The 26,636-nt window shown below is 41.7% G+C and overlaps 1 protein-coding gene across 4 annotated transcripts in view; it reads right to left on the reverse strand.

The window, feature by feature from the left end:
* Positions 1–849: 849 nt before the first annotated feature.
* POPDC1 (popeye domain cAMP effector 1) overlaps positions 850–26,636 on the reverse strand; it is a 93,708-nt gene continuing 67,921 nt past the window's right edge. For all 4 annotated transcript variants that reach the window (XM_084622639.1, XM_084622638.1, XM_084622637.1 and 1 more), the window contains 5 exons: positions 22,803–22,990; positions 21,092–21,200; positions 17,077–17,244; positions 7,965–8,106; positions 850–1,154 (listed from right to left, as the gene is read on the reverse strand). In XM_084622639.1, the coding sequence (XP_084478765.1) occupies positions 1,045–1,154; positions 7,965–8,106; positions 17,077–17,244; positions 21,092–21,200; positions 22,803–22,990 (717 nt within the window). In that variant the 3' untranslated portion in view covers positions 850–1,044. The remainder of the gene's footprint in view (positions 1,155–7,964; positions 8,107–17,076; positions 17,245–21,091; positions 21,201–22,802; positions 22,991–26,636) is intronic.

Raw genomic sequence — 26,636 nt, forward strand, 5'->3', positions numbered from 1 at the left:
AATACATTGATGTTATTTAGGCATGTACACGCAAACTGGAGGTGGAGCTGGTAGCACTACCTATTATTAAGGCTGCCCAACACTTCCCATTACGAAGGGCCCTTTTTTGAACTACTTATAATTTTGCCAAACCATAAGTGTTTGGGCTGAAATTTTCCATACTGGGCATCTCCCTCAGGAGAACTTTTTTGGAAAACTTTAGCCAAAACAGTGCAGCTATTTCCAAGAACAAAACTAGGGAAAAATACATTATTTTGGCCACGTTTAAAAATTCTGGTGATTTTTTTTTTTAAAGATGCTTTAGAACCCCCATGCATTAGGAGCGGAGACTTGAAATTTGGCAGAAGGATGGCCTTTGTGTCAAATCTATACATTTTGCCAAATCCTTGTGAAAAATAGAATGTGATCATGTAATTAAAAATTGCATCATAATGCATACACATAAGGGGGCCAAATATAGGTTGCATGGGAAACTTAATTCTGGCTTTTCCTAACTTGAGTACTTGACTGTGCAACTTTAATGTTCTTTTTAAATTGTTTTGTGTGTGTAAAATATAAACACACACTTTCATGCACACACAAAAAAAGTTAACTTCATTTTGAAATTGCAATATTAATAACTATGGTGTTCAGTACAAATGATATTGGGTCAAATTTTCCAAACATTCCCATTCACTTTCACTGGGACTTAGGCTCGTTAGTGGCTTAGAAAAATGGGACTTGGGTGATTTTAAAAGTGGTCCTCAGCAAGCAAATAAAATTTCAGACTAGTCTGTTGCTTAAAATTGAATTCAACTAGGCAGAGAGCTAAAGTAAAAATACAACCATTCAAAAACCATGGCCAATAAGTAAAAATACAATGTCTTTTTAATTTTTTTTTAAAAGGAGAATAAATAAAACTTGGCATCTTTATCTAGAAGCCACTAACACAGGTATATTGTGGTTTAATTCTCTGAAAGTAAAGGTGCTGATAGTTTTCAGAATCCCATCAAAATAAGCTTCTTGCTTTTGCCATGTCTACAGCGCCATGTCTACTCAAGGCAGTCACTGAACCTCAGGCTTAACAGCAGATGGTAGTTCAAAGACATCATCTTCACCACTTTCTTCTATCGGTTTCATTTTTGCTGAAGCTCTCATATAGGGAGATGTCCGGCCTGCCACAATTTCAAAAGAGAAGAAAAAGTTAAACTGAAGAATACAGCCCCGCCATGATATAGACTTATTTGTGATAAGGACACAGCAAATCTGATGATTCTCCCAAAGATGAAGAATTTAGATTTTCCAGGTGAAAGTCAATTAATTTGACATCTGTACTATAGCATCAGGAAATCATGAATGCCAGGTAAAGGGGATAGGAATCAATCTTTTAGGGCCAAATGCTACTGTCCATACTCAGGAAAACTCCTTTTGTGTCAATGGGAGTTTTCTGCACTTCTTACTCAGGGAATTGTGTTCCCGATAGGTATTTTTCTTATTGCTGTATTCATGCACGAATTGGCCCAAAGAAATAGAAGGAGGACTTAAGCACAAAAGGTATCTCTGAGTACTTGCCTCAGGATACGCAGTCATGACAAAATTCTTAAGTTTACTCTGGCAGATCTCAGCCAGAGTAACTGATCATAGCTCCACTGCCTCATAAGCAACAACATGGGATAAAACATACTGAGGGGTAAGATACAAATCCCATTGCATAAACAACTATAATGAAAAACATGTATGTTATATTAACAACAAAATGTAGGACTAAATAATATGCACCATATAGCTAATGACTGAAATTGGTTCACTGCTCTAGCAGTAGGTGGTAGCCTTCAGGCAAAGCAGCAAATGTATAAAACCCTCTAAAGGAGAGCACACAAAAGCACACACTCAGTTGGAAGTTAATGGGCATTTTGCCTGAGAATGGACTTTAAGATTTGAATCTATAGGAGTACATGCTGTGGAGGGGGATTTAGTTTCATAACTCTCATCTGACAGGTAAATCTATGTCCTCCAATCTGAAAATTGTATTTAACTCCCTGTCTTCTCTCAATTCCCTAAGAGTTCAGCAGTCCTTCATTCACAACTGGTGCAGGCTTTGGACTGGCACAGTTTATAAACAGCCTGCATATGATGACTGAAAACAGTATGAAAAAACTTTAAAATGTTAAAATATTATCCGAGAAGAAAAACAGTAGAAGAAACACACTATATATGCAGATAAGAAAAACATTTCCCTTCAAGAATCTTTGCAGTCATAACATACGGTTAGTAAACTGACACTTATTACATAAAACTACTTAAACTTCAATCCATCCACTATGCAATAATTAATAAATGTTTTATTTTTATTACCATGGCACCTACGAGCCCTAGTCATGGACCAAGGCCCCATGGTGCTTTGTGCTGTACAAAGACAGAAGAGAAAGATTGTCTCTGTCCCGGGGAGCTTACAATTCAAGTATATGCTTTCCATTACTGGGATCAGATTTAAAAAATTACACTCATGCAAACACTGGAAGGCATTAATCAATGCTTTTAGACCACCACATGTAGTAAATGTATTATGCAGTACTTTCTGCCCCCCTCCCCCAGTATTTACAAACTACTTTAATTACTCAGCTGGCTTTATACAGAGATTATTACGTATATTATTAAATACGGGATTACAAAGGCCTTGTTTTCAGATACTTAATTTTGTGAGTAAAAATTGCAAGTGCAGGTTAGGCCACTTAGGGGTATAGCTACACTGCAATGAAAACCCCGCAGCAGTGGGTCTCCAAGCCCAGCTCCACTGACACAGACTTGCACTCTGGGGCTAAAAATAGCAGTATAGACATTATTGCTCAGGCTGCAGCCTAGGCTCTGAGACCCTCCCTCCTTGCTGGGCTTCAGAGCCCGGGCTCCAGCCCAAGTGAAAACATCTATACGGCTAGGTTAAGCCCTGTAGCGTGACCCTGAGAGTCAGTTGACCTGGGCTCTGAGACACGCTGCCATGGGTGGTGGTGGTGGTTTTGTTCAGTGTAGACATACCCTCAGATGTTTAAATCTGAGATTTGTGGGTGAAGTTATGGATTTAGATATCTAAGTGACCTAAATAGCGGGCACAAATTGCACCCATAAAAATGGAGGTCTGAAAATTTAAAACTAAAGTTTCAATTTCTTTTTTAGATGTCACTAGTAGTTAATAATTTTGAGGGTGATATGAGCAAAGCTTATTTTCCTTTATTCAGAAAAGCCCATGTCTCTCCATAGTAGGCAGAAGCACGGTGGCACAAGCCTGCTGAACAGAGTTGGCAGTCTGCTCTCATACTGTAAATTTCTTCTGCACCACAGAAGTAGACTTTTGAAAGTGCCAGGGGGTGCTTGACCCCCGGCTCTGTCCCAGGCACGCTGTAAAACAGTTGATTGTGGTGGGTGGGAGGCGCAGAGAGAGAGGAGAAGATGCTGATCGGCAGGGCCCGCCTGAGGGCAGGAGGTGCTGGGGGGAGGGGGAGGAACTGATGGGCAGCTGCTGGAGGGTGCTCAGCACCCACCATTTTTCCCCCCATGGGTGCTCCAGCCCCGGAGCACCCATGGAGTCAGGGCCAACATTCTGCACCAATGTCATGCCCTTGCTTCCTCCAAATGCTGAAGCGTCATCTAGGCATGCCTCTATCCTTTGTAAGGAGAACATACAAAGCCTGAATGAGCCTCAAACCTGGGCCTCCAATACAATAGTCTATTGCACTGTCTCCAGTTCCTAAGTTCAAATGCCTATAAAAAACGGTATTTCCTGTGAAACCCAATCCTGCTTTAAACCACAAGCTGGGTATAACATTGAACATACTGAGTAACACCCAATGAAAGCATTACTGAAAATATCCTCATACTACCTTCCTCCTTAGCTTAGGCCTTAGAGGGTTGCAAATACAGAATTTGTAGAGACCAGCAACGCTACTGAGTGAGCTAAACCAAATAGTCTCTTTTTTAAAAAAAAAATAGTAAGTCACCTTGCATGTTTATTACTGTTAATCATTAGGCTTATTTTGTAGCAATAACATTGAAACACCATCAAAGATAAAATTAGCTGAAATTATTTGTCTGCTCCAATTCATTCTTTCCCCCACTTACTTATGTTTTTAAAAAAGTTACTTCACAGTTTCATTTCTAGTAAGTTGTGTATTTCAAGTACAAGTACCAATCTGGCATAAGCAAACTTCATTTTAATACCTTTTTGAGGATGTTGGGTTAATATGTGATGTTATCAACAGAAAACATCATGCTGCAAACGACCCGCTCCATAAGTATTATAGAACTCTTGTTGGTTATTTCCTTAATATAAAAGCAGAGTGTTAGTTTTTTGTTTTTAGTTATTTAAACTTAAAACACAGTTTATTAGTATGTGAGTAGATATTCTTGCTAATAGAACCAGTTTTCCCTCTTTCTGTTATAAAACTTTGATAAAGTCTTTATATGGATTTCTTTTTAGAAATGTATTAGAGAATTTATATTTTTGGAGCACAGCAGCAAAGTCATAACTTAAAAAAAATTCTTTCAACTCATTCAAAAGATGAAGTTCTAGTTTTTACAAGTGTATTCCAGTAAGTACATGAAACTTAGAGTATTTTTTGCTACTACAATGTAGAAAAATCCTAATCGGACCTTTTTACTGGGAAGCTTTTGTCTACACAAGAACTGGTCACATAGAAGGTTATAATTTATGCAGAGCCTTATCCAGATAAGCTCCCTTTTATTGTTTTCTCCTATGGCAGAAGACACTTGCTTTTCGCTTGTTGCCCTTCTCTAAATAATCTACTGTGGGTTTTACTGCTGTTTTGTTTTTACTAAAAAAAAAACACCGTACATTGGTTTATGCTCTAGGCTGCAGCTTGAAATGGGAACTCAATATTGGTACATTTATGCCACAATTGGAGGCATACTGGCATGCATCATTGGACAAGTCTGAAAAGCAATTATTGAATATGCTGCACCTACGGGTGCGACAGGGCTACCTGGAAAGCTAGATGTCCACCTTTTTGTTCAGATTGCTTTTGGGACCCGAGAGAAAGAGAGCCCTGGCTAAATCTTCTTCTCAATACCTACATTCAGGCAATGCTAATTTGTGACAGTGGAACTGTGTCATATAGACAGTGTTATATAGGGGTAACAGACTACCCAGCCGTCTAGGCAAAGAATTTAATTCCATAGAAGCACTGCATATCAATGAGACAGCTAATCCCCTTCTATCAGTTTTGGAAGCTTAGACACTTTATTAACTAACACAAAGAAATCTTGTTGAGAGAAGCAAAGAGATGGAATAATAGGAATACAATAGCGAAGAGGACTTTACCTAGTATTATTAAACTCAGGTTTATCTTAAATGGGGATTAATATTATCTCTGAAAATTGTAAGCCTTTAGATAATGTTGAAATACTGGAGTAAACACTCTGAAGCTGTTAGCTAGAAGTGAGGTTCTCTTCCAAACTGCCCATGACAGTCTCCCAATTGCACAAATATAATCATTCAGTTTCCTACATAGTTGTATGCGGGAGAGCTCAGAATTAATGTCCCCCAAAACCCTGTCTTGCTGGAAAAAAGATCATAGGAAAATTAAGAAAAATCAAATCTGATCTGCCGCTAACCCCCTAAAACTACATCCTGTCAGTCACCCCCTAACAATCAGGGTGGAACACGTCAAGGGCTTGTGCTCCTATAACTGTGATGACAATATATCATTGGTAAAAAGTAGAAAGAAAAGGACTCCCCAAATCTGGAGGCTTTGAGAAGAATTGTAAGGGAGACAGTGGAGAATGGATAATTAAGGTGGTGCCTTAAGGTTAAATAAAAATTGTTAAGTCATCTGTTTTTTTTTCATATTAGAAAGAGAGAAATTTGGTATTGGTGGACCACTGACAAATTCTTATGCATTAAGGTCCTAACAGCTAAACAGTGAGATTGCGAGAGCCACCATAGTTAATTCTGTATGACCCAGTTAAACTAAGAGCTTGTGCCAGCTCGGTTAGGCACATTTTTTTTTCTTCCAATATCTGATTTCAGGTTAAAATGATTACTAAAGCTTATTTAAGTTAAGTGGGAGACAAAAAGGAAAGTATTGACATGAACACATATGACCCAAGTACACTTGATAAACAATTTTGGGTGAATGTAAATATTGCAGGATGAGAGGAGCCTATTTTTCTAAGCAAAATTTGTTAGATTCTCTATGTTGAAAACAAGTAATATAATATGATCATGGAACCTGATGATTATAAGAAATTGTTTTTAAATAAAAAAAACTGGATCTAAAATGAGTATTTGGAAAAAAATAAAGAAATTCTTGATGTGTGTGTGCGCGCATGCCCGAGGAAGTGACCATCTAGTCTGGTGCCCACATAACTTAGGGATTTGGGCACGCCTGTGATAGTGAACGTGAAAGTAACCACACAGTTGTGGGCAAATCAGCATAACAAAGTAAGACTGCGTGTCTTTAGAACACCTCCAATAAGCTTCCTATAGTTCTACATGCAACAGAGAAAAAAGCCAAACTAAATTGAGTTATTTAAAAAATTTCTATAAAGGTATAAGATCCTGATGCAAAAAACACAGAACCTGATCCTGGCTTTCCCCATTCCACCTACTTTGTGCTACTCTAGGGGTTCGGAGCAGATGGAAAGACAGTTTAACTGCCTACTTGGAGATTTCCAATGTTGGCACAGTGCAGACATTTTTAGCTCTAGGTCACATTCCTCCCGCCATACCCTTTATTGCCAGATAGAGAGGGAAGAGCATGTCCTCTGACAATTCCTGGAGAGTAAAATTATCAGTAGTATTTAAGCGCCTTAGGATACGTCTACACTACAAAAAACAAAAACAAAAACAAAAACACAACCCACAACCCACCGGCAGCGAGACTCAGACCCTGGGTCAACTGACTCAGGCTTGCACTGTGAAGCAGTGTAAATGTTAATGCTCAAGCTAGAGCCCGGGATCCAAGACCCTCCCTTCCTGCTGGGCTTCAGTACCTGGGCTCCAGCCTTAACCTGAATGTCTGCATTGCTATTTTTAACCCAAGCCCACGTCAGTTGATCCGGGTTCCGAGGCTCACTGCCTTGAGTCTCTTTTTTCTGTGTAGATGAACCCTAGGAGACCTAGCCATGGACCAGGGCCCCCTTGTATTAAGCACTGGACAAACAGAGAACAAAAAGATGGTCCCTGACAATGACTCTTCATAGGTATTACCAGCCAGCACAATGTAGGACAGCTCTGAGGCTGCTCTAAATTGCACTATGAGCCAAACCAGCCCCAGCATCAAAGAGCTTGTAAAGGTAACATAAAACCACCATTGCTGACCCTGCACCAAGCGCTCTCCAGTGCGGTTTAGATGCAGCTATAGCAGTGGTTCTCAAACTTTTATACTGGTGACCCCTTTAACATAGCAAGCCTTTGAGTGTGACCCCCCCATAAATTAAAAACCACGTTTTTTATATATTTAACACCATTATAAATGCTGGATGCAAAGTGGGGTTTGGGGTGGAGGCTGAAAGCTCACGACCCCCCACGTAATAACCTCGTGACTCCCTGAGGGGTCCCAACCCCCTCTTTGAGAACCCTTGAGCTATAGGCTATAGCCCCTGTGTACACGATTCATGCATTATTTTTTATACTGAATACAATTACTGAAACTTTCAGTGTTATTTATACATGTGATGTGCCTCCCTTTCTCAAATATATCTGTTTGAATATTATTGATCTCAGACATTATAATATAGATCATTATTTCTAGTATTAGAACACTCCCTAATTTTTAAATTAAGTAGATTCGGCTGCCATCCAAAGCCACTATACAATGTCTCAACTTCCCTACAGCTTAATACAAAAGCTCCTTTTATTTACAGCAACACACAAATCTTGCTCCCACTGAAGTCAATAGAAGTTCTGCAGTTGTCCTTAATGGGCCACAGGGCTGGGCCCAAGATTTGCTTCACTTTTTTGGAGGACTCACGAAGAGAGGAAGCAGTGGAAGACCCACGAAGAAACTGCTGCAAGCCATCTTCACTGTCACTGGAACTAGCCATGCTGTTTCTCATCTGCATCACAGAAAGCTGTGAGCAAAGGCTGGGGTGCTGCTCCATTTTTTTGGAAGTCTGAAATAAAGAGGTTTTAATATATTACAGCTACACTTTAGAGAAACAAAAGCAAATCTTCCTCCATCCTAGGATCTTTGGGCTAAAGTACGGCTATTAATGTCAGAGGTGAGCTCCTATGCATTAGTGACTATGGGCATTCCATGCAAGTGAGACTGAAGAAAGCATAACGATTCTCCAATGAGAGAAGTGAGCTTGATTCATTGCTCCAGAGGCAAAATGGGGAGTGAGCTTGGAAGAGACACTCCCACGCTTTTAAAAACCATGGAAATAAGACGTTAAAGAGAGAAGTATCCTGCATTCATTCATCTTGCCCACACCGTTGTGAACACCACACTCTAACACCCCATTAAGATTTCAGTTTCATCTCCAACAGATAAAGTCAGCCAGTACCCCTACTTTATCCAACACCAAACCTTAACAACCACTTCATACACTCTCGTGGCTAGCTAAGCACATCGGACTGTCACATGCTGCAAATATTTGGAAAGAGAATCCATTCTGCCTCACAGTGCCACTTTGAGAACCATGAGAAAGTCAAGAGAGACAAACTTGATCTATAAATGTATCCAGCATCCATACTGCATTTTCAGTCTTAATGTGTATGCATGGTGTTTGTGGTCACTACTGACATAAACCTGTGTGAGGGAAGGCTAAAGTAGTCTCTGGGTTTCTCATTATCAGGATGGCACTACAGGGCAGAATTATTATGTAAGCCACCATGACCCTAGATGTGCATGTGAATACTTTCATATACTCTGGGGGTTTTTTATAAAGCAGTACTGTGAGTTGGAATTTCCTGGCTGACATTTGCATTTGAGGCTACTGAAGTCTTCCCACTCCTCCCCCATCCCGCCACCTTTTGGTAGATATAAAGGATACATTCATTCAACCTTAACTCCTGGATAATCAACTGCTGCACTTGGGAATATATTCTCCAAGTGTTATAATCTAGCTTTGGGGTTTACTGAATACAGATGAAGTGTATGATCCCAGGACCTTCACTTGCTTTGGAGTACTCCTCTTGAGAAGGCTTTGGACTATGAAGTTTATATGAAAATAATCATACTCGATCATCTTTTAAATGCTACTGTATGTCACAATGATATGTCAAGCGCACACGAGAGGTGATAATCAGTGACAAAGATGTAATGGGATGGCACTTTGTTCCATTGAACTTTAATATTTATGACTTTCTCATAAAAAAGGAGAATGAATCACCACTTTCTGCACAAACAACAAAGGCACCTTTGAGAGAGAACAGGAATTTATAAATGTGCATTGGGCAGCGAATCCCATCCAGGTTGACACACATACCTGTGGCTGTGTGTCATATCGAAAATGAAGGCAAACTACTCGACTGATCATTTTGTTTTACAGCCCTCAGAATGGCTTGCCTTCAAGGGGTCCAACTTTGAAGAATAAAAAGATTTTTTTAAAATCCCCCAAGCCATATATTTGGCTTTAAATTTTTTGCGAATGTAATACATGTTCATATCAGTTGCACTAAAAATGTAGTAGCAGCAGCAGCTATAATAATCTTAAACAAAGTCATATTAGTATTTCATGGTCAAAAAAAACAACAAAATTACACATAAATTTAAGTTTTTTAAAAATTCCCCTCTCTTTGGCAACAAATAAAACCTAATACACATTATCAATCTGATTCTAATCTTCTGAAGTAACCTGGAAAAGAACAATTAAATAAGCATCCATTGTATTAAATTGAAGGCAGTAAGATATAACCTCCAAAATGGGTATTAACCAAAACACATTTACACTAAATCTTTTCTCTTCATACTAAATGCATATGTATTTAACATAGGTGTATTTGAACTAAGCAAGGCTCGTTTACCATTTTCAGCGTAGCGGGTATAGGCGCAGAACTGGAAAAAAAAAAAACACTCTAAACACTTATCTAGCCCTGTCTACAGTGCTGGGAGTCCAGTCAACACTCCATTCCCATCAGTCACAAGGAGCATTTCAACAACAGACACTGCAGTGTGGGAACAGTGATGAGAGTGGTCCCAACACCATGGGAAGCAGGAAGCCTAGGGGGAGGACGGAGAGCTCATTACTCCAAGGTACCCTAACAAGAAATATTATTATTATTAAGGGGATGTAGAAAAGAGCAGAAAGGATGGGAGGAGAAAGTGAAATGGGAAGGAGGAGCAGAGAGAAAGGAAAGATGGTGGTCATGAAGACAGACAAAAAAGAGGAGAGGAGGCAAATGAAAAGGGTTGGGAAGAGAGGAAAATCAAGATGGGAAAAATCCATGTTACAAGAAAAGCTTATGGCCAAGGTTTTCTGAAGTGCCCAGTCGTTTTGGATACTCAGTTTTAGGGGTATCTGATACCTTAAGTAGCCCGTTTTTAGGAAGGTAAGTGCTCTGCAATTTTTGAAAATAGAGTCCCTTTGGAAGGGTCTCAAGTGGGGCACCCCAAAACTAGAGGCATCCAAAAATCACAGGTCAATTTTGAAAATTGTGTCCAAAGTCACGAACAGGAGGCAGTAGTTCTGTCCCACGCAGAGCAGATTAAAGCAGTGAGAAGTATCAGAAGCAATAAGAACGCACTAATTCAAATGAACTAAGATAGGGAAAAAAACGAGGAATGGAAATATGAGACAAAGAGCAAGAAGAGATCTCTTAGCATTTAAATGCTTTTAGATTGTGTCTAGGTTTAAGATATTGGAGGGGATGGCCTGAACCTCAGATGAAGTGAAGCTCAAATCTTTCAGTAAATCCATCTTTCCCCTCTGATTTCTCCTGTAATTTGCAAATCCCATACAATGCAAATTCCAGTTATAGCTTCCTACCAGCCGTTTGTAGCTGGACTTCATTAGGGCCTAAGCAGCCAGGCTACAATAACCATCTCTTTGGACGTCTGTTTAAAATATCCCAATAGGGAGAGTAAGAGCCACTTGACTTCCAAACACTGGCTACACAACTTGGAGCAAATGGACACGTATTCCATTTTTTTTTATTTAAGAATTACTGATACTAAGACTTTGATCCTACAAGTCCTTGCATGACGTACAACAGGAAGCACAGGCCTGCTTCAAGTGAGGGCTGCAGAATGCGCAGTACCCTACTCCAAACAGAAGTCAGCCTCAAATTTCCATGCTCTGAAGAGTGCACAAGAGAAAATGGGTTTGCCTGAGGGAACTAAGCATGCAAAGGAGACGCTCATCTATGCGTTCTCTTCTTAGGCCACACTCCAGATAGGCAAAAATCACTTGCCAACTGTGCAGCACCATCCTCATTATTGCAATACAGAGTTCCACTGTGTGCTCCCTGTCCTGTTCCTCACTTTTTTTTACCTTGCTCTTATATGCCCAAAACACCAAACCTGTCCTTACAGGATCAGGCCTGTCTCTTATATTCTAGCTGACTTTTAGCAGCCGTTTGTATTCGTGCATTTATTGGCCAGGTATAATGTAGCAGGGGACAGTATAGGCAATGCTACATTGCCTTAAAAAAAAAAAAAAAAAAAAAAAAAAAAAGAGGACAATGTTGTTTCTCGAATGATTATTGCAGATCTGTCTGGAGGCAGAGAAGAAATCCAGTAGAATTACTGATGCTGAATTCCAGGGATGCTTTTGGAGTGAAATTTGTTCTACAGTATGAGTGGCAATTAATTCATTTTGGATTATTTTCCACTAAGTTCAAAACTTTATTATAGCAGCTATAATATGACCTAGTTAGGAGAATTTTGATTAACAACCTTATAAGAAAGAATTTTGGGTTGATAAATCCAAGTGGATTAAAATCATGAAGCAAGAGCTAAAGTGACTAACCCTAACCCTAAACCTACAAGTAGTTGGAAGTTGTATAAGTGGTGCAGAAGAAGTCCAATATTACTAGAGTAAATGTTTATCAAAACTCTGAAGCCACTACATAAACAATAAGACCCAATAAGCACAACATAGCTCCTCTATCCAAACAATGCAAAGCCATGTAAGGAGACACAATGAAAGTAACACAGGGTTACGTATAGATTTGTCCTCACATAATACCTGAATCAAGACTTGTCTCCAAAAAGTCTAACAGTTGAAGTCAGAGATGGTAAAGTCCCCCTAGTCACCTAGTCCAGCTTCCTCCCAATTAAAAGATATACATAACCTTTTTTCATATAGCTAGGGTCCTACCAAATTCATAGTCCATTTCAGTTAATTTCACGGTCATAGGATTTAAAAAACCATAAACAGTTCATGATTTTGGCTATTTAAATTTGAAATGTCACAGTGTTGTAATTGTAGGGGTCCTGACCCAAAAAGGAGTTGTGGGGTGGGCGGCACAAGGTTATTGTGGGGGGAGGGGGGTTTGCGGTACTGCTACCCTTACTTCTGAGCTGCTGTTGGCAGCAGTGCTGCCTTCAGAGCTTGGCAGCTGGAGTGTGGTGGCTGCTGGCCAGAAGCTCTGCTCTGAAGGCAGAGCCACCACCAGCAACGCAGAAGGGTGCCATGATATGGTACAAGGTAAGAGACCCAGGGCCCCGTCTCTGCTGGTCAAAAATCACTCTCATTATTTACCCACAGTGGAACAGTTTCAACAGGAGGGACGAGGGGAGCCCCACATCAGACTATCCCATACCCTAGTGGTTAGAGGCCCCTGTTCACATCCTTTCTCCCCCTGTGGCAGAGAGGCGGGGGAACTGAACTAGTGTCTCCCACATCCCAGGTGAGGGCTCTAACCACTGGGCTAAAAGTTATAAAGGTGGGCTTCACCATCCCCTCCTCCTTCTCTGACTGTTTAGTGTGGAGTCAGGGAGGCCCCAAACTCATTCCCAAAGACAGACTGTAGGCACCTAAGCCACTTGACGCCAGGAAGCTGGCTTCCATTCATGGATTGCTAAGCAGAGCTAGGTGCCTCCCTGGAGCCCGGACCACCTGTCTTTGGGAGGGGGTGGAGCTTAGTACACTCCCTTCTCGTTGGCACCTCCCACTAGTTAGCTTAGGTGGCTCTCCACCTAGCATGCTGGCTTTCTTAGACACCCATCTCTCCCTATTTATTCCTAGGGAGCCTAAGCACCTAACTCAGGCATTGAGGAGTGCACTGTTGTTCCTGGATTTTCTAGGAGCCGTGAAACTCAGCCTTGCAACATTTGTGGATCCCACCCTGTGAATTTAGTTGGTGATTTGAGTCCTTTTCTTATCTGACAGGTATCCACATCATTAACATCGCACCCTGACAGCAGGCATTCCTTGGTGCCATTACCTGCATTATCAGAGACACCAAGGTTAAATGAAAAGAAGAGACGATGCTGTCTTCTCGTTCCTGGAGGTTTCCCTACCAGCTGAAGGCAGAGGCACTTTGGCTGAGTAAAACAAAGAAGCTTTACTGCCTATGTTGTGCAGATCACCCTATTCTCTGCTTGATGTTTGCATCCTGCAATTGCTGACAATCATCATATTCCTCCTTCATAATCAATGGCAAACAGTGGTTTGACCCCAGCAAGTGATTTCTTGTCTGGAAATTTGCAGTTTCTTTTCGTTGAAGAATCTGCCAGCCTGCTGAGAGCAGCAACTAAGAGAGTAAGGAGGATTCCTGTCTCACACTGGTATTACACCGGTATATCTCCACTGACTTCAATGAGGCTGCTCTTGATTTACACTGGTGTAACTGAGATAAGAGTCAGTCCCGTATCTGATGTTTAATCGTTGGAAGAAGAACCTATACCCACAACACAAGAGAGTTCGCTTCTGCTGTGGAGATGGCAATCAAATTATAACAATGATCACTTCCTGACCTATCAGCTACTTGGCTAGAAATATTTATATCAGTCATGGGTTCAGATTCTAAGGCCTGGTCTACACTGCAAAGTTGGTCAATGTAAGCTGCCTCAGACTGACCTAGTTGTGCATGTGTCTACACTTAAATTTGTCTCCCACCCAGGTAAATGCCCTGTTATGGTGACATAGTAACACCACCTCCCTGAGCAGCGTTAAGCCAGGGTTGATGTACTGAGGTTGATGCAGCACATGTGTAGACACTGTGTTACTTATGTCAACTCTAACAGTCCTCCAGCAGCTGTTCCACAATACCAGACACTAACCATTTTGGTCACCATTGTGAACTCCACTGCCCAAGGTCACAGGAGATCAAGGAGATCCTGCAAGCCAGTGCTGCATCAGACCATGAGCAAAGGGCCTGGAGGGTGGCCACACTCTGCCCCCAGCCCTCCTGCTTCCACTCAGCACGGCTCCAGTCTCCTGGAGTAGTCCCAGCTTGGGCTGTGCCACCTGCCCTCCCGGTACTCTGGGGATGGGGTGGGGGGCTGTGGCCACGCTGCCTGCTCTGGGGCTGGGAGCACTAGCCTGCGTAGGGGTGGGGGCCAGCAGCTGCGGGAGTTGGGGGGGGCGCCTTAGGAGGAAGGGGCAGGGCTGGGGGCTAACCTCCCCCAGCCAGCGGTTCATGCGCTGCCCATGGGCCCAGGAGGCCAAGTAGGAAAGGGAGAAGGAGATACACAGGATAGAATGGGGCTTCCCCGGCAGCAAACACAGATGCTGCAGACCCTTGTGGACCTACAGGTTCAACAATCACAGTGTTGCCTCCCTTTGCAGTCCATGCAGATCTCCACTGCAGCACCTCCCTTCCCCCTTTACCCCCAACATTCTATGTGGCATCAGGGGCTACATCCCTACCCCTACCACTGCACCCCGGGGGACATTAAGGGCAACTACAGCTTCACATACAGCAACGGTCGCTTTCACAGGTTAGCATACGTAGGTAAGATGGACATGAATTTTCTTTCACTTGGTTAATAAATGAATGGAACAGAACTTAAAGTTTTTAATGTATTTCCTTTTAAATTGAACAGATTTTTCTTTGCAGTGGTTTTGTTAATGAATAAAATTCTATTTGAAAAAAAATTCGTTATTAGCTCACAACATATGCTGCAGAGTGCCTAGCAGTTCTAATAGCACCTGCTTACTTGTTACTGTACAGTGTGACAACTCATAGCATAAGTGACATGGTGTAATAACCATAGATTTACAGCAAGCACCACAAAATGAATAGGTGCACTGACAATGTTATATTCATAGGTGTGAACCAACACCACACAATTCCTAACAGGTCCAAAACAGCAAGGCCAGGTTGAGCACAGTACACCACAATGCATTCCTGTGGCTCACTGCTGAAGTTCTCTTCCAAAGCCTCCCTGAGCAGTATAGCTCCATATTGAGCTCTTCTAACAGCCCTTATGTCTGTCTGTTCAAACTCAGCAGAAAACCATTTCACCTCTGCCCTACACTCCGGGACGGCAGCTTTTCCCCCTCAGCTTCACAGTTATGATGCAGGACATAGCAGGCAGCTGTAACACCATTGGGATGTTTTTTCCTATTGAGATCCAATCTTGTAAGCAAACACTGCCAGCATCCCTTCACTCTACCAAAAGCACATTCAACTGTCATTCTGCACCTGCTGAGCCGGTAGTTGAATCTTTCCTTCGTGCTGTTGAGGTGTCTGGCTTCATGAGCCAGGGGCACAAGGGTCATTTCAACATCATTTCAGTGATGATCTGCCACTTGGGAAAGGAAGTTCCAGCTTGTAGTTTTCTGAACAGTCCTGTGTTCTTAAAGATGAGAGCGTTATGCACCTTCCCTGACCAGCCAGCACTGATGTCGGTGAAGTGTCCCTGGTGATCGACCAATGCTTGCATAACCATTGAGAAGTAGCCCTTTTTGTTGATGTATTCTGTGACAATGTGATCTGGTGCCAAAATAGGGATATGGGTGCTGTCTGTTGCTCCACAGAAGTTTGGAAACCCCATTGCTGCAAAACCATCTACTATGTCCGGCACGCCAGAGTCACAGTCCTGCATAGCAGGACATGAATAATGGTCCTGTATACAACAAAGGTTGCCACAGTGGATTTTCCAACTCCAAAATTGTTTCCCACTGGATGGCACTAATATGGCACTGAAAGTTTCCAAAGTACTATTGTCACTTGCTTCTCCACTGTCAAGGCAGCTCTCATCCCAGTGTCCCTGTACTGGAGGGCTGGGTGAGCTCAGCACACAGATCCAGGAATGTGGCTTTGTGCATTCAAAAGTTCTGCAACCACCACTCGTCACCCCAGGCCTCCATTATGATGCGATTCCCAGTCAGGCTTGTTTCTTGGGGCCAGAAATGGCGCTCCACCATCTGCAGCTGCTCCATGAATACCAGTAACCACCTTGACCTGGCTCTTGTTATGGCCCACAGCTACCTGTCCTCCAAGAAATAGTCCTGATCCCCACAAATCAGTGGGTTCTTCTTACGGCAAGTACCAGAGGATCGTGCGTCCTGTGCTTGCAACACTTATGACAATAGGGCAGAGCTGTGTAGGCTCCATGCTTTATCAGAGATGGCAGACAGAGAGGAGGGCTGTGCAGTTTTGTGAGATTTTTAAATATGGCATGAAAATTATGGGATATAGATGACATTATGGGATGGAGACAGTTGCATGCTGAGAAGTTGACCCCTTGCGCCCAGTCACACTGATGATTTGTTTCTGCCCCACCATTCATTGCCAAAACTTCCCAAAAGACAGTGCGTTGGACGGTGACAGGTTACGCACTGGGATCCCTACCCATGGTGCACCACACTGTGCATCAACACAAGCACTCCTGAGGAGTATGCACAGTACCACGGCAAAGCGCCAAGCATGCATGTAAGCGATATACTAACTGCATCAGCTTTATGCCAATGTAACTTGTGTCGGTGAAAGTTTGTGGTGCAGACTTGGGCCTTAACCACACCTCTTTTCTTTTAAGCACTGACCTGACATTGATGAGCACCTTTACCATCCAAAACACCCAAATATTTTGCATTAAGCACATTTTTAATACACAAAAAACAATTCCGTCGAGAGAGAGAGAGAGAATTTAATGGAATATATGAGCAGGATTAAGAGGATAAAATTAACCTGTCTTTATAGCATCTAACAATATAACACAGGGAGGGGAACCCTCCCTCAAAACTCACCTTATCATTTAGTGTTGGATCATTCAATGAGTAGAGTTTGTTTGTAATATCTTTACCGATAAGATACCTAAATATTTCATAAAGGAATGGTTCAGATTCCAGAAAGTAAGTCAGTCGTTCCCTGGACCAGCACAGAAACTTACAGTTGTCATCTGCAGTAATGGTGACCTGAGAAAAACATATGTACAGAATTAACACCGATTTATGGTTTGAAAAACAGGTCACACCAGATTTTAATTTGGGGATACAGCAAAAATAAACTAGTGCAGTCATGACTCAACCCGTGTATATCCCATAAGATACATACCACCTACAAGTTTAAAGGCACCCAAGATGCTGCTGCTTATTTTTTTTAAATTCCATTTTTTAATAAGTGCAGTAAATGTTTTCAGCTGAGATTTTTTTTTTTTTTTTTCATTTTTCATTTGTTTAATGGACTGGCGGAAGTGTATGCCATGAGAATCCTTTCCTCGCTAAATAGAGCTGTCTCCATAAGTACAGTTAAGATCAGCATTTGTAATCCAGACATATATTTAGAAATAAAATATAAGGAACACACCTTTTAATTCCACTGAAATTCACTGGACATAAAACAATCAAATTAAATCCAGTGACCTTAATGCAATTCCCATCTAATTACATGAGAGCTAAATTTGTCCTAGAAAGATTTTTGCAAGGATATTGTGGAAAAATCTCTTTACTCATGTGACTAGTCCCACTGATGTTCCAAGACTACTTATGTAAGTAGTTATTCATAGTTACTACGCGTTGACGCAGTTGGTATATGAAAAAAATATAATGATAATAACAATAATAATGTTTTGAAATCTCATACAAATTGTTACAGCTTGATTTGCTCTGTCATAAGCTACAACAAAATTAGTGACCTTTTCGTAAAGGCAAGCCTTCGACACCTGTACTAAACAATCCAAGCAATTAGTCATCAGTAGTACTGTTATGGAAGTTACAGAAAGGTTTACATCCCCTTTTCAGGAAGACAATTACAAACTTATTAACACTGGAGCAGGTCTCGCATTCTAGCCAGAAGAGGGCAGTGGCACACTAAAACCACTATAATCACAGTTCAGTACGGCTATAGCCATGTTTTAATTGTTTACTTTTTTTGTAAAATAAGTGATTTGATTTAAAGTAGGATTCATATAGTTACTTCTTTTCTAAGTTACTTGTAGCCTTTTTTCCTCCTTAAAATAAATTAAAGAAGGTATAAGTCTCAGAAGGTGAGGGAACACGGTTACATACTAGACAGGTTTTAAGTGATACATTGTAGTCTCCGTTTTTTGTAATAGTTCTTAGAAGTACAGGTTTGGGAAGAGTATTTGTTCATCAGCACAGCCAGCGGATGGAGCACAAAAGGTTCTATAGATCATTTAAATATAAAGTCCTGCATGAACATTCCTGATGAGATTTTTTTATATAGGTCAGAGTGTGGAAATTAAAAACAAAACAAAACCCTAGAAAGTGAAGGTCATCCCATACAAGATAATAATTTTAAAGTAGGAGAAATTTGATGCTAAACTATTTCCCTTCAATAGCATTAATCCATGTCTGATCATCTTCTAAAGGAGAGATTACATGAAGAAGACTGCAAGTGTACAGGATTCCTTTAGTGAATATATCTTCACAACCATCTCTCCTTGGCCTTATGCCGAGTTCTTGACTGGAACATATTATCCTAATCACTTAGATGCCATACCAACCCTGCCTCCCTTCCCGGCATGATGAGTGTCACAGTCCAGTAACTATTGCACAGTCAGTCATAGTTAAGAATAGTAACACTTTAAGGAACTAGCAAAACATCTGGTACTGATTTTAGTATTTTGGGTAGAAAACCTTCCCTCCTTAATATTTTGTGATCTGCTGCACACCAGTATATAATGCTTTCAGCCATCTGTTCACCTTCCAGAGCTTCTAAAGCAACATAAGTTAAACCGAGAAAAAAGCCTCTGATATTCTGCATAAGAGTGTCTGCATGGGGAGTTATACCAGTAGAACCATACTGGTACAATTATACTGGTATAGTAATTCTGGGAAATTTCCCCAAGTAGACAAGACCCTTAGAAACCATGATCACTGCTACAGCATGCAGATAGAAAGATAAGGGATTTCTGAGACAACAGCATTGTTCTATAACATGGCAGAAAGGGCTTGATCCAACTCCAACTGAAGTTAATGAGTGTCTTTTCATTGACATTAATGGGAATCAGATCAAGCAATAGGATCAAGTCCTAAGAGATGTTAGAACCACACTGTTTTCCTTCAGAGTGCAAGGCCATCAACTACCAGTCACATTAGTCTCTGTTGGCTTTACTCTGGATTCACACCAATGTAATGAGATCAGATTGTAAACTCTTTGGGGCAGGGACTGTCTGTGTTCTGCATTTGTACAGCGCCTAGTACAATGAGATCCTGGTCCATGACTAGGGCTCCTGGATGATACAATAATACAAATAATAGTGTCACTCTATGTTATAGTATCAGATCAGCTAAACCTAAAAATGAGAACCCCTAAGATCACTCCCTGTCTCCAGTATGGTACTCTATGGCATGTTATACTAGGCATCAACTCCTGCAGCCTCACTTATGTGATGCTCAGGGGTGAAAGTAATATAAAAGACATACCGGTACAGGGGCCTGGCTCTGAGCCCCCAGAAGGGGCAGGGCCTTGGGCAGAAGGGGTGTGGCTGGGGGGGGGGTCAGCCTCCCCCAAGCCAGCCCTTCCATGCAGACCACCCCGTGCTGCCTGGGGCTCTGGTGGCGATTTAAAGGGGCCGGGGCTCCCGCTGCTGCTGCGGTCCCTTTTGCCCCCCCACCCATCGGCAGTCCTGGGATGGGGGGCAGGAGGAAAGAGGCAAAAGGGGCAGCAACGCTGAAGTGCGGTCAACTGTGTACAGGCCGGTACCGGCTGCCACTTCTTACTGGTATGCCGTACCAGCCCACTTTCACCTCTGGTGATGCTCCTGTTGAAGTCATTGGGAGTTTTGTCTGAATATAGACTAACTTTTGCTCTTAATCATAAGGACAATTTTTGTGTGCATGTGTTCAAAAAGGAGGCCTGCTCCTTAAAGGCAACATCTCATATAATAAATTAATTTTACATTTTTGGGAACACAAAAAGGAAATAAATGAATAAAGTGACTCAGTATAAGTAATTATTGCTGAATGACAACTGCAATATTTTCACACATTAGCTTTTTTTTCCAATTGAACACATTTAAAGAGACACCAACTTCAAACTTGTAATAGTTTTTTTTTTAAAGCAGATACAACGAATGCCTAAGATTACTGTAACTAAAAGAGTTTAAAAGAAGAAAAATATTTTTTCAGTTTCTCATCTTTGTGCATTTGACAACAACAACATGTTGCATATAGCCAGTTTCATACTTTTCCAATAGTCTCAGTTAAGACCAGATCCTGTAGATAAGCACCTGAATAGTTCCTGTGGGTGGATAAAGTGAAGTATGTGCTTGTTTGCAGGATCACAGCCTTATTTGTGAGTGTGACACATACAGCAATAGTAGAAAGGAGGAACATTAAAAATATAAAAGTGTGATTGTAAACCAGGGGAACCAGAGGTAGCTGTAGTACCTGAAATTCACTTAAAAAAACCAAAAAACAACAAAAAACCCAAAAACACTAGCTAGATTCAGTTTGAGAACATCTTTTTAACCTATACATATTTCACTCAACATTTTGCTGACAATTTCAAAACTCCTTCCGATTTATATGTCCTGCACAGGGAGTGCAGATCCTATTAAACAGAATTTAAATATATGAACTGTAGGGAGAAAGAACAGCATAGAACAAGCCAATACTGAGGTTTGTCAGTGAAAAAACTAATATCATTTTGAAATGAATTACTAGTCAGGAGTATCTTTTAAATGGTCTAACATATATATTTTTTTAAATATAAAAAAACCCATAGCAAAAACTGTGTAAGTCAATAAATTCACTGCTCATTAAGTTCATATCCAGTGACAGCCAAATAGAAACATACCTGGAATTTCTCACCCCGGTTCATCTGAGTTGATCGAAATTCAGGAGAATCTATAAAGGCACAGGGGTAAATATTATGCAGAAAATGCCCTCGATAGGAGACCTTCATTCTGATGATAAAAATATTTGTTAGAACATTTAAAAAACATAAGGTATAACAACAATCTAAATTTGAATAGGATTATTGACAATGATAATACAGAACTCGGAGAGGTCACTGTAAATCCATGTTTCAGGGAATTTCCACCAAGCATCTGACCTAGTTGTCAGCCAAATAATGAGAGTTTTGATAAAACTTAGTTTGATTCTAAAGGGAGCAGTATCACAGCCTAAAAACAGGCTACATGGTTTGAAATAATAAGTATATCCTTCAGAAGGTGGTGCTATTTGTAATAACATCACAGCATCAGCCAATTTAAGTTGCCAGATATGATCCCCAGGAGTACTGCTTTCAGGGCTATATTTCTAGAATAAAAACCTAGAAGCAGAGCTGTATGAATAATGGATTTTTTGGTTTGCTAGCAATTCCAAAACAAAAAAACAGCACTGTTTCGGGTCAAACGTGAAACAATTTTTGGGACGTTTTTGGTGAATATTTTGTCTCCATTTCAACCATGTTAAAAAGCTTTTTATTTTTTTTCCAATCAGAATTAGAAGCAATTGCCCAAAGAGAAATTTCGAAATGAAGTTGTTTTGAAGTGAAAAATTGAAACACTGTTGAGAAAAATGTCAAAATGAAACAGTTTGGGTTTTGTATTTATTTACTGATTAGGGTTTATTTCCACTCCAACAATTCAGCAAAACCTACACAAATTCACTAAACATTTCAGTGTTGTCGAATCTGCATATTTCACTGAAAAAGAGTTTCGGCCAAAAAAAATTGCCCAGGTCTACCCAGAAGGCAGCACCCAGTAGGCAGAATACTACATCTATCAGATGTCCTCCAAATACCTTGGGTTTGATCCACCTGCATAGTGATATAGGGTGCCACTAGCACCCCTAAGGAAAGAGGATAGATGGTGGTACCACAGCTTACAGGGAATATCAGCTTTAAACTCTAGCTAGAACTCCACAGCAGCTTCATGAAGAAGTCTGATCAAGGGAAGTTATGAATCGGTGCATCTCCAAATCAGCTGGCTCTGCAGATCCCATTGGCCAGGAACTGCGACCAGTGAGAGCTGCAGGGGTGGCGCCTGAGGGTGGAGGCAGCATGTAGGGCTGCCTAGCCGCACCTTCACCTAGGAGCAGCAGGGACAGGTTGACGCTCGTGGAGAGCCACCCAAGGTGAACCCTCCCTCCCCCCGCACAGACCTGGTACCCCAACGCCCAGCCCTCCCCGCACTCTGAATCCCTCGTGGCTGTTCCTCCCCATCTCACTGCTTCCAAGAAGCCATGCAGAGCCAGGTAGGGAGCCTGCTGGCCTCGTGCCAACTGGAGTATAAACTTGACTTTCTATGAAGTTTAGAAATGTCAGTTTAATAGAGCTTTCTGGTTGGTACAGGGCTGGATAAACACAGCTTTTACTGTATATTGCGAACAATTATTTTTAAAATGACCTTCCTTTGAATTTGTTTTTCATTCCACCCTCATGCAATACACAAGACTTTCCCAAACTTTAAGAAGTGGGGTTTTTTACCCACAAAAGCTTATGCTCAAATAAATCTGTTCATCTTTAAGGTGCCACCAGACTCCAAACTTGATGCAGCACATACTTTCCCTTTAGCAGGATACTTAGTCGATCATCAACTGATGTTTTGTCCTCTGCAGCATATGCTTGACCTGTTTTTAAAGTCTGAATGTTGCAGAATTGTCCAGTTAATCTCTGGAACAGTTCTGGAGGTACGTGGAGTGGTTGAAACATTCTCTTGTACAGACTACTGAACTCCTTCTCTATCTTGATCTGGAATGCAACAACAGACATCATAAAAGGCGAATGGGTCAGTGAAGAAACCGAAGTGCAGGGTTATTTTTCAGTTCCACAGGTTGCTATAAAAATTCACCATTTGCCAAAACGGTTGTAGCTGAGATACCTCAGGTTTTGTCTACATATAGGGCAGGAAAGAACTGGCATCTCTCCGCAAATGTTGACTCTCAGATGGTGACCATAGCACTTGTTTATGCAGAGCTAAAATTGTGTCAAGAGGGTATGCTGGTACTTTAAACATCTTTTCCGTACCCGTAGAATTTGAATTGATGTAAATAGTCATTCTGGATTTATACTGCTGTAAGAGCAAATAGAGTTTGGCCCAGAAAGGCACCTGGAACATCAGGACCCCTGTGTCTTTCGCTACACATCTGTGCCTCAGGAAAGAATGAGGGAGCACCTCTTCATATTCATGGCTTGTATACAGAGGGACAGCAGGCCTGCAAGCCCTAAAAACAGAGCCAGCATGCAGAAACCCACCATACGCACATGTCATGAGTGAGGAAGAAGCCACTGCCAGATGAACATCCCACTCTTGGGAGCGCACCCAAACTTCGGCTGCAGGGAAGAGGAAAGGAAGCTGGCTGAAATCCTAAGCCTGAAAGTATTTCCTGAACGAAAGCAACTGGGAAGGAGACAGCAGCTAGTGCTTTGGGTCCTTGTCTACCCCAAAGCACAGGAAACCTTGAGCAGAGAGGCCTGCTTGGTGGTGGAACAGGACAGACAAAGGGTGTGGACATCAGAGGATAAAAAGGGAAGTAAACATATTCAGAATGGAAAATAAAGAAAAAATGATTAACAAACTTATAGGTGGGGCTGGTAGCACCACCTGTTATTGTTGCCCAACACTTCCCATTAGAAGACCCCAATTTCAGGTCACTTATCACTTTGCCAAACTTAAACTACTTTAGCTGAAATTTTCCATGCCAGGTGTCCGCCTCCAGCTCAATTGTTGTGGAAAATTTCATCCAAAACAGGACAGCCATTTCCAAGAATGAGACGAAGGAAAATAAAATTATTTTTCAATGTTAAAAATATTCTAGTGACATTTTCATTGGAAAGGCCCCTATGCTTTGGAATAGGGACTTTACTTTTGGCAGGGAGGTGGCCTTTGTGTCAGGGATGCGCTTTTTGCCATCACTGTGAAAATCCGTCCAAATCCGGCCAAGTTACACTTTTGAAAGGCACATTTGCACAAGTTCAGTTGAAATTTGCTATAGCTTAACAGTGAAAAGTCTTGCAAGATTCTATCCTCACTGAGCATGCTCGAGGCCTGTCACAGCTCCTTGTGCTGACCAGAAAACATATGTGCCAGCCCCACAGAGCAATGGAGCATGTTCCAGTCCAGGGGCAAAGGTAGGCTTTTAGCTATGGCTGCTCCTGGCTAGGGTGTGTCCAGACACCCACACTGAGAACAGGGAAGTGGTCTCTCCTGTGCTCCCAGTGACCTCCACCCCCTACTCTATTGGGACCCAGGCAACGCAGTGGAAGGAACAGTCTGATTCTAATGCAGAGGGGACAAAAGCCAGACATAGGACATTGAGAGTGAGGGCCAGGAAGTAGATTGGGACACAGAGCTCGAGGGTGGAGCCTGAGAACCCGTAGGGATGGGAAGGGATAAAGATGCTGGTGAGAAAGATCTGACAAGAAGACAGGGTGTGACTGGCTGGGCAGAGCAACTGGGACAAGGAGCCAGCAGAGGGGAGGACACTGAGAATGGATGAGAAGCCTGGGGAGGGAGATTGGGACTGGGAGCATTGGCTCCTATGGAGGCCTGGGAAACATGGGCAGGGGAGTACTGGAGGAACACAGAGACAAACTGGGGAGGGAGACTGGGAGTGGGAAAAGGCGGATCCTGGGGCTGGGACCAGAAGCCTCTCAGAAGTGGAGACTGGCACTGACTAGATGAGGAGAATGAAACTGGGATACAGAGGACTGGAGCAGAGACAAGGACAGGAGGATTCATGGAGGATGGGACAGAAGGGGGTCAAGCTAGGGGGGAAATGAGCAGAAGCGTCCGTGCCCACTGCAGCACACATTCCTCCAGAGTCTGCAACGGAACCCATGATCCCCGAGTCTTACCACGTCCTTGCTGCCAGCAAATATCTTTGAAACCCACTGGCAAAGTGTCCCATCCCCCTCTACAGCTAGTCCACATAGAGAACAACAACCTAGTACTGCTATCAGTTATTCCGTTAGCTCAAGCGGCAGAGGTCTGTGCAGTGGATCTAAAAGATTCCAACCTGCTAATGATCCCTGTGGGTGTCAACATAATGCCATGTGAAAGAACTTCCATTTTTGAGTTTGCTTTTTTAAATATCTAGAAAATTACGCACAAAAATTACATAAAAAAAACATTATTAAGGATGCAAAGTCAAGCCCTGAAAAGCTAAGAAAGGCCGGATTAACATTGCCTGTGCACCTTTAATCTGTCCTCCTTATGCATATACATTATGATATAGCCTTTAAATACCTGAAAGAGGGGCGTTGGAATGGAAAAGCTCAGGCAAGATTAACAATAAGGTTGTTAGCACTCAAGCTACAGTAACTATGTTTGTAGGAGACTGAACTTTTCAATTCCCCAGGCCGTGCTGCACATCATAGTTCTTAACAACTAAAAAGGGCCTATGCCCAGGCAAAGCAAAGTTTCAATTTAAACATACATGGTAGGGAGAAGTGTGCTAGGGATCATAATAGATCAATCACAGAATCCCCTAAGGTTGTTAATATCTGCATATAGGTTCCGTGCAACTGTGAGGTTAGATGGACTGATTGCAATTGACATCTCTTCTTCAGTCAGTCCCTCCTTTGTGTCAGCAATTCTAACTTAATGCTGTGTATCTCCCTGCATGTGATCTTACCAGTTCACAGACAGGGTCAAATTTTATTCTTAGATGTGTATGTGCAGCCCCCGAGGACAGAGTTGGGAATTACACAAGCATTTGTGAGGGCAAAACTGACTAAGGAAAACAAAACAAAGTTTAGAGCTTTCATGATCTAATATGTAAATATATCTAAGTGGAAAGCAGGCGTAACTGAAGTGCCGCTTTTAAAACGAGTGATCAGGTGGGAGGTATTATTCTCCTTTGAGAGCCCTCCCTCTCAAAGCAGTGTTCACCCTAACCTAAGTAAGCACAGTTGATCGCTTCGGCAGCCGTCATCGTGAGCCATTTTCCAAATGAGTCATATGGGTAGGTATCAGTTTTGCTCTGTGATAGATGAAGAGTTCTGGAGTACTGCCAAAGCCTCGAGCCAGAGTGCTGCAGAGGCACTGATTACAATCTTTTAGCTTCTGAGTTAGGGGGAGGTTCTTAAAAGAACCATGTAGGTAAAGCCTCAATAAGCTAAAGCCAAAGAAGTCATATTTTGGTCAGAAAAGAACCCACTGTTTTTCCAAAGACTACATTTAATGAAATAAATATTTAACTGAAAATATCTATCAATTATTCATTCTGCAATAAGGCTTGAATTTTAATTGTTTTTCCATTCTTTCTGGATTATGTGATGTGTGAGGCCAAGTAAATAAAAATGATTCTGGGTGGTGGCCAATACTTGCAGATAGAAAATCTCATTCAAAAATTATTTTTCAACATCTTCTTTGCTACCTTCTGTGGTTATGTTT

This window comes from Lepidochelys olivacea (assembly GCF_965140295.1).
Source record: "Lepidochelys olivacea isolate rLepOli2 genome assembly, chromosome: 3".
In the NCBI taxonomy this organism is placed as follows: Eukaryota; Metazoa; Chordata; order Testudines; family Cheloniidae; genus Lepidochelys; species Lepidochelys olivacea.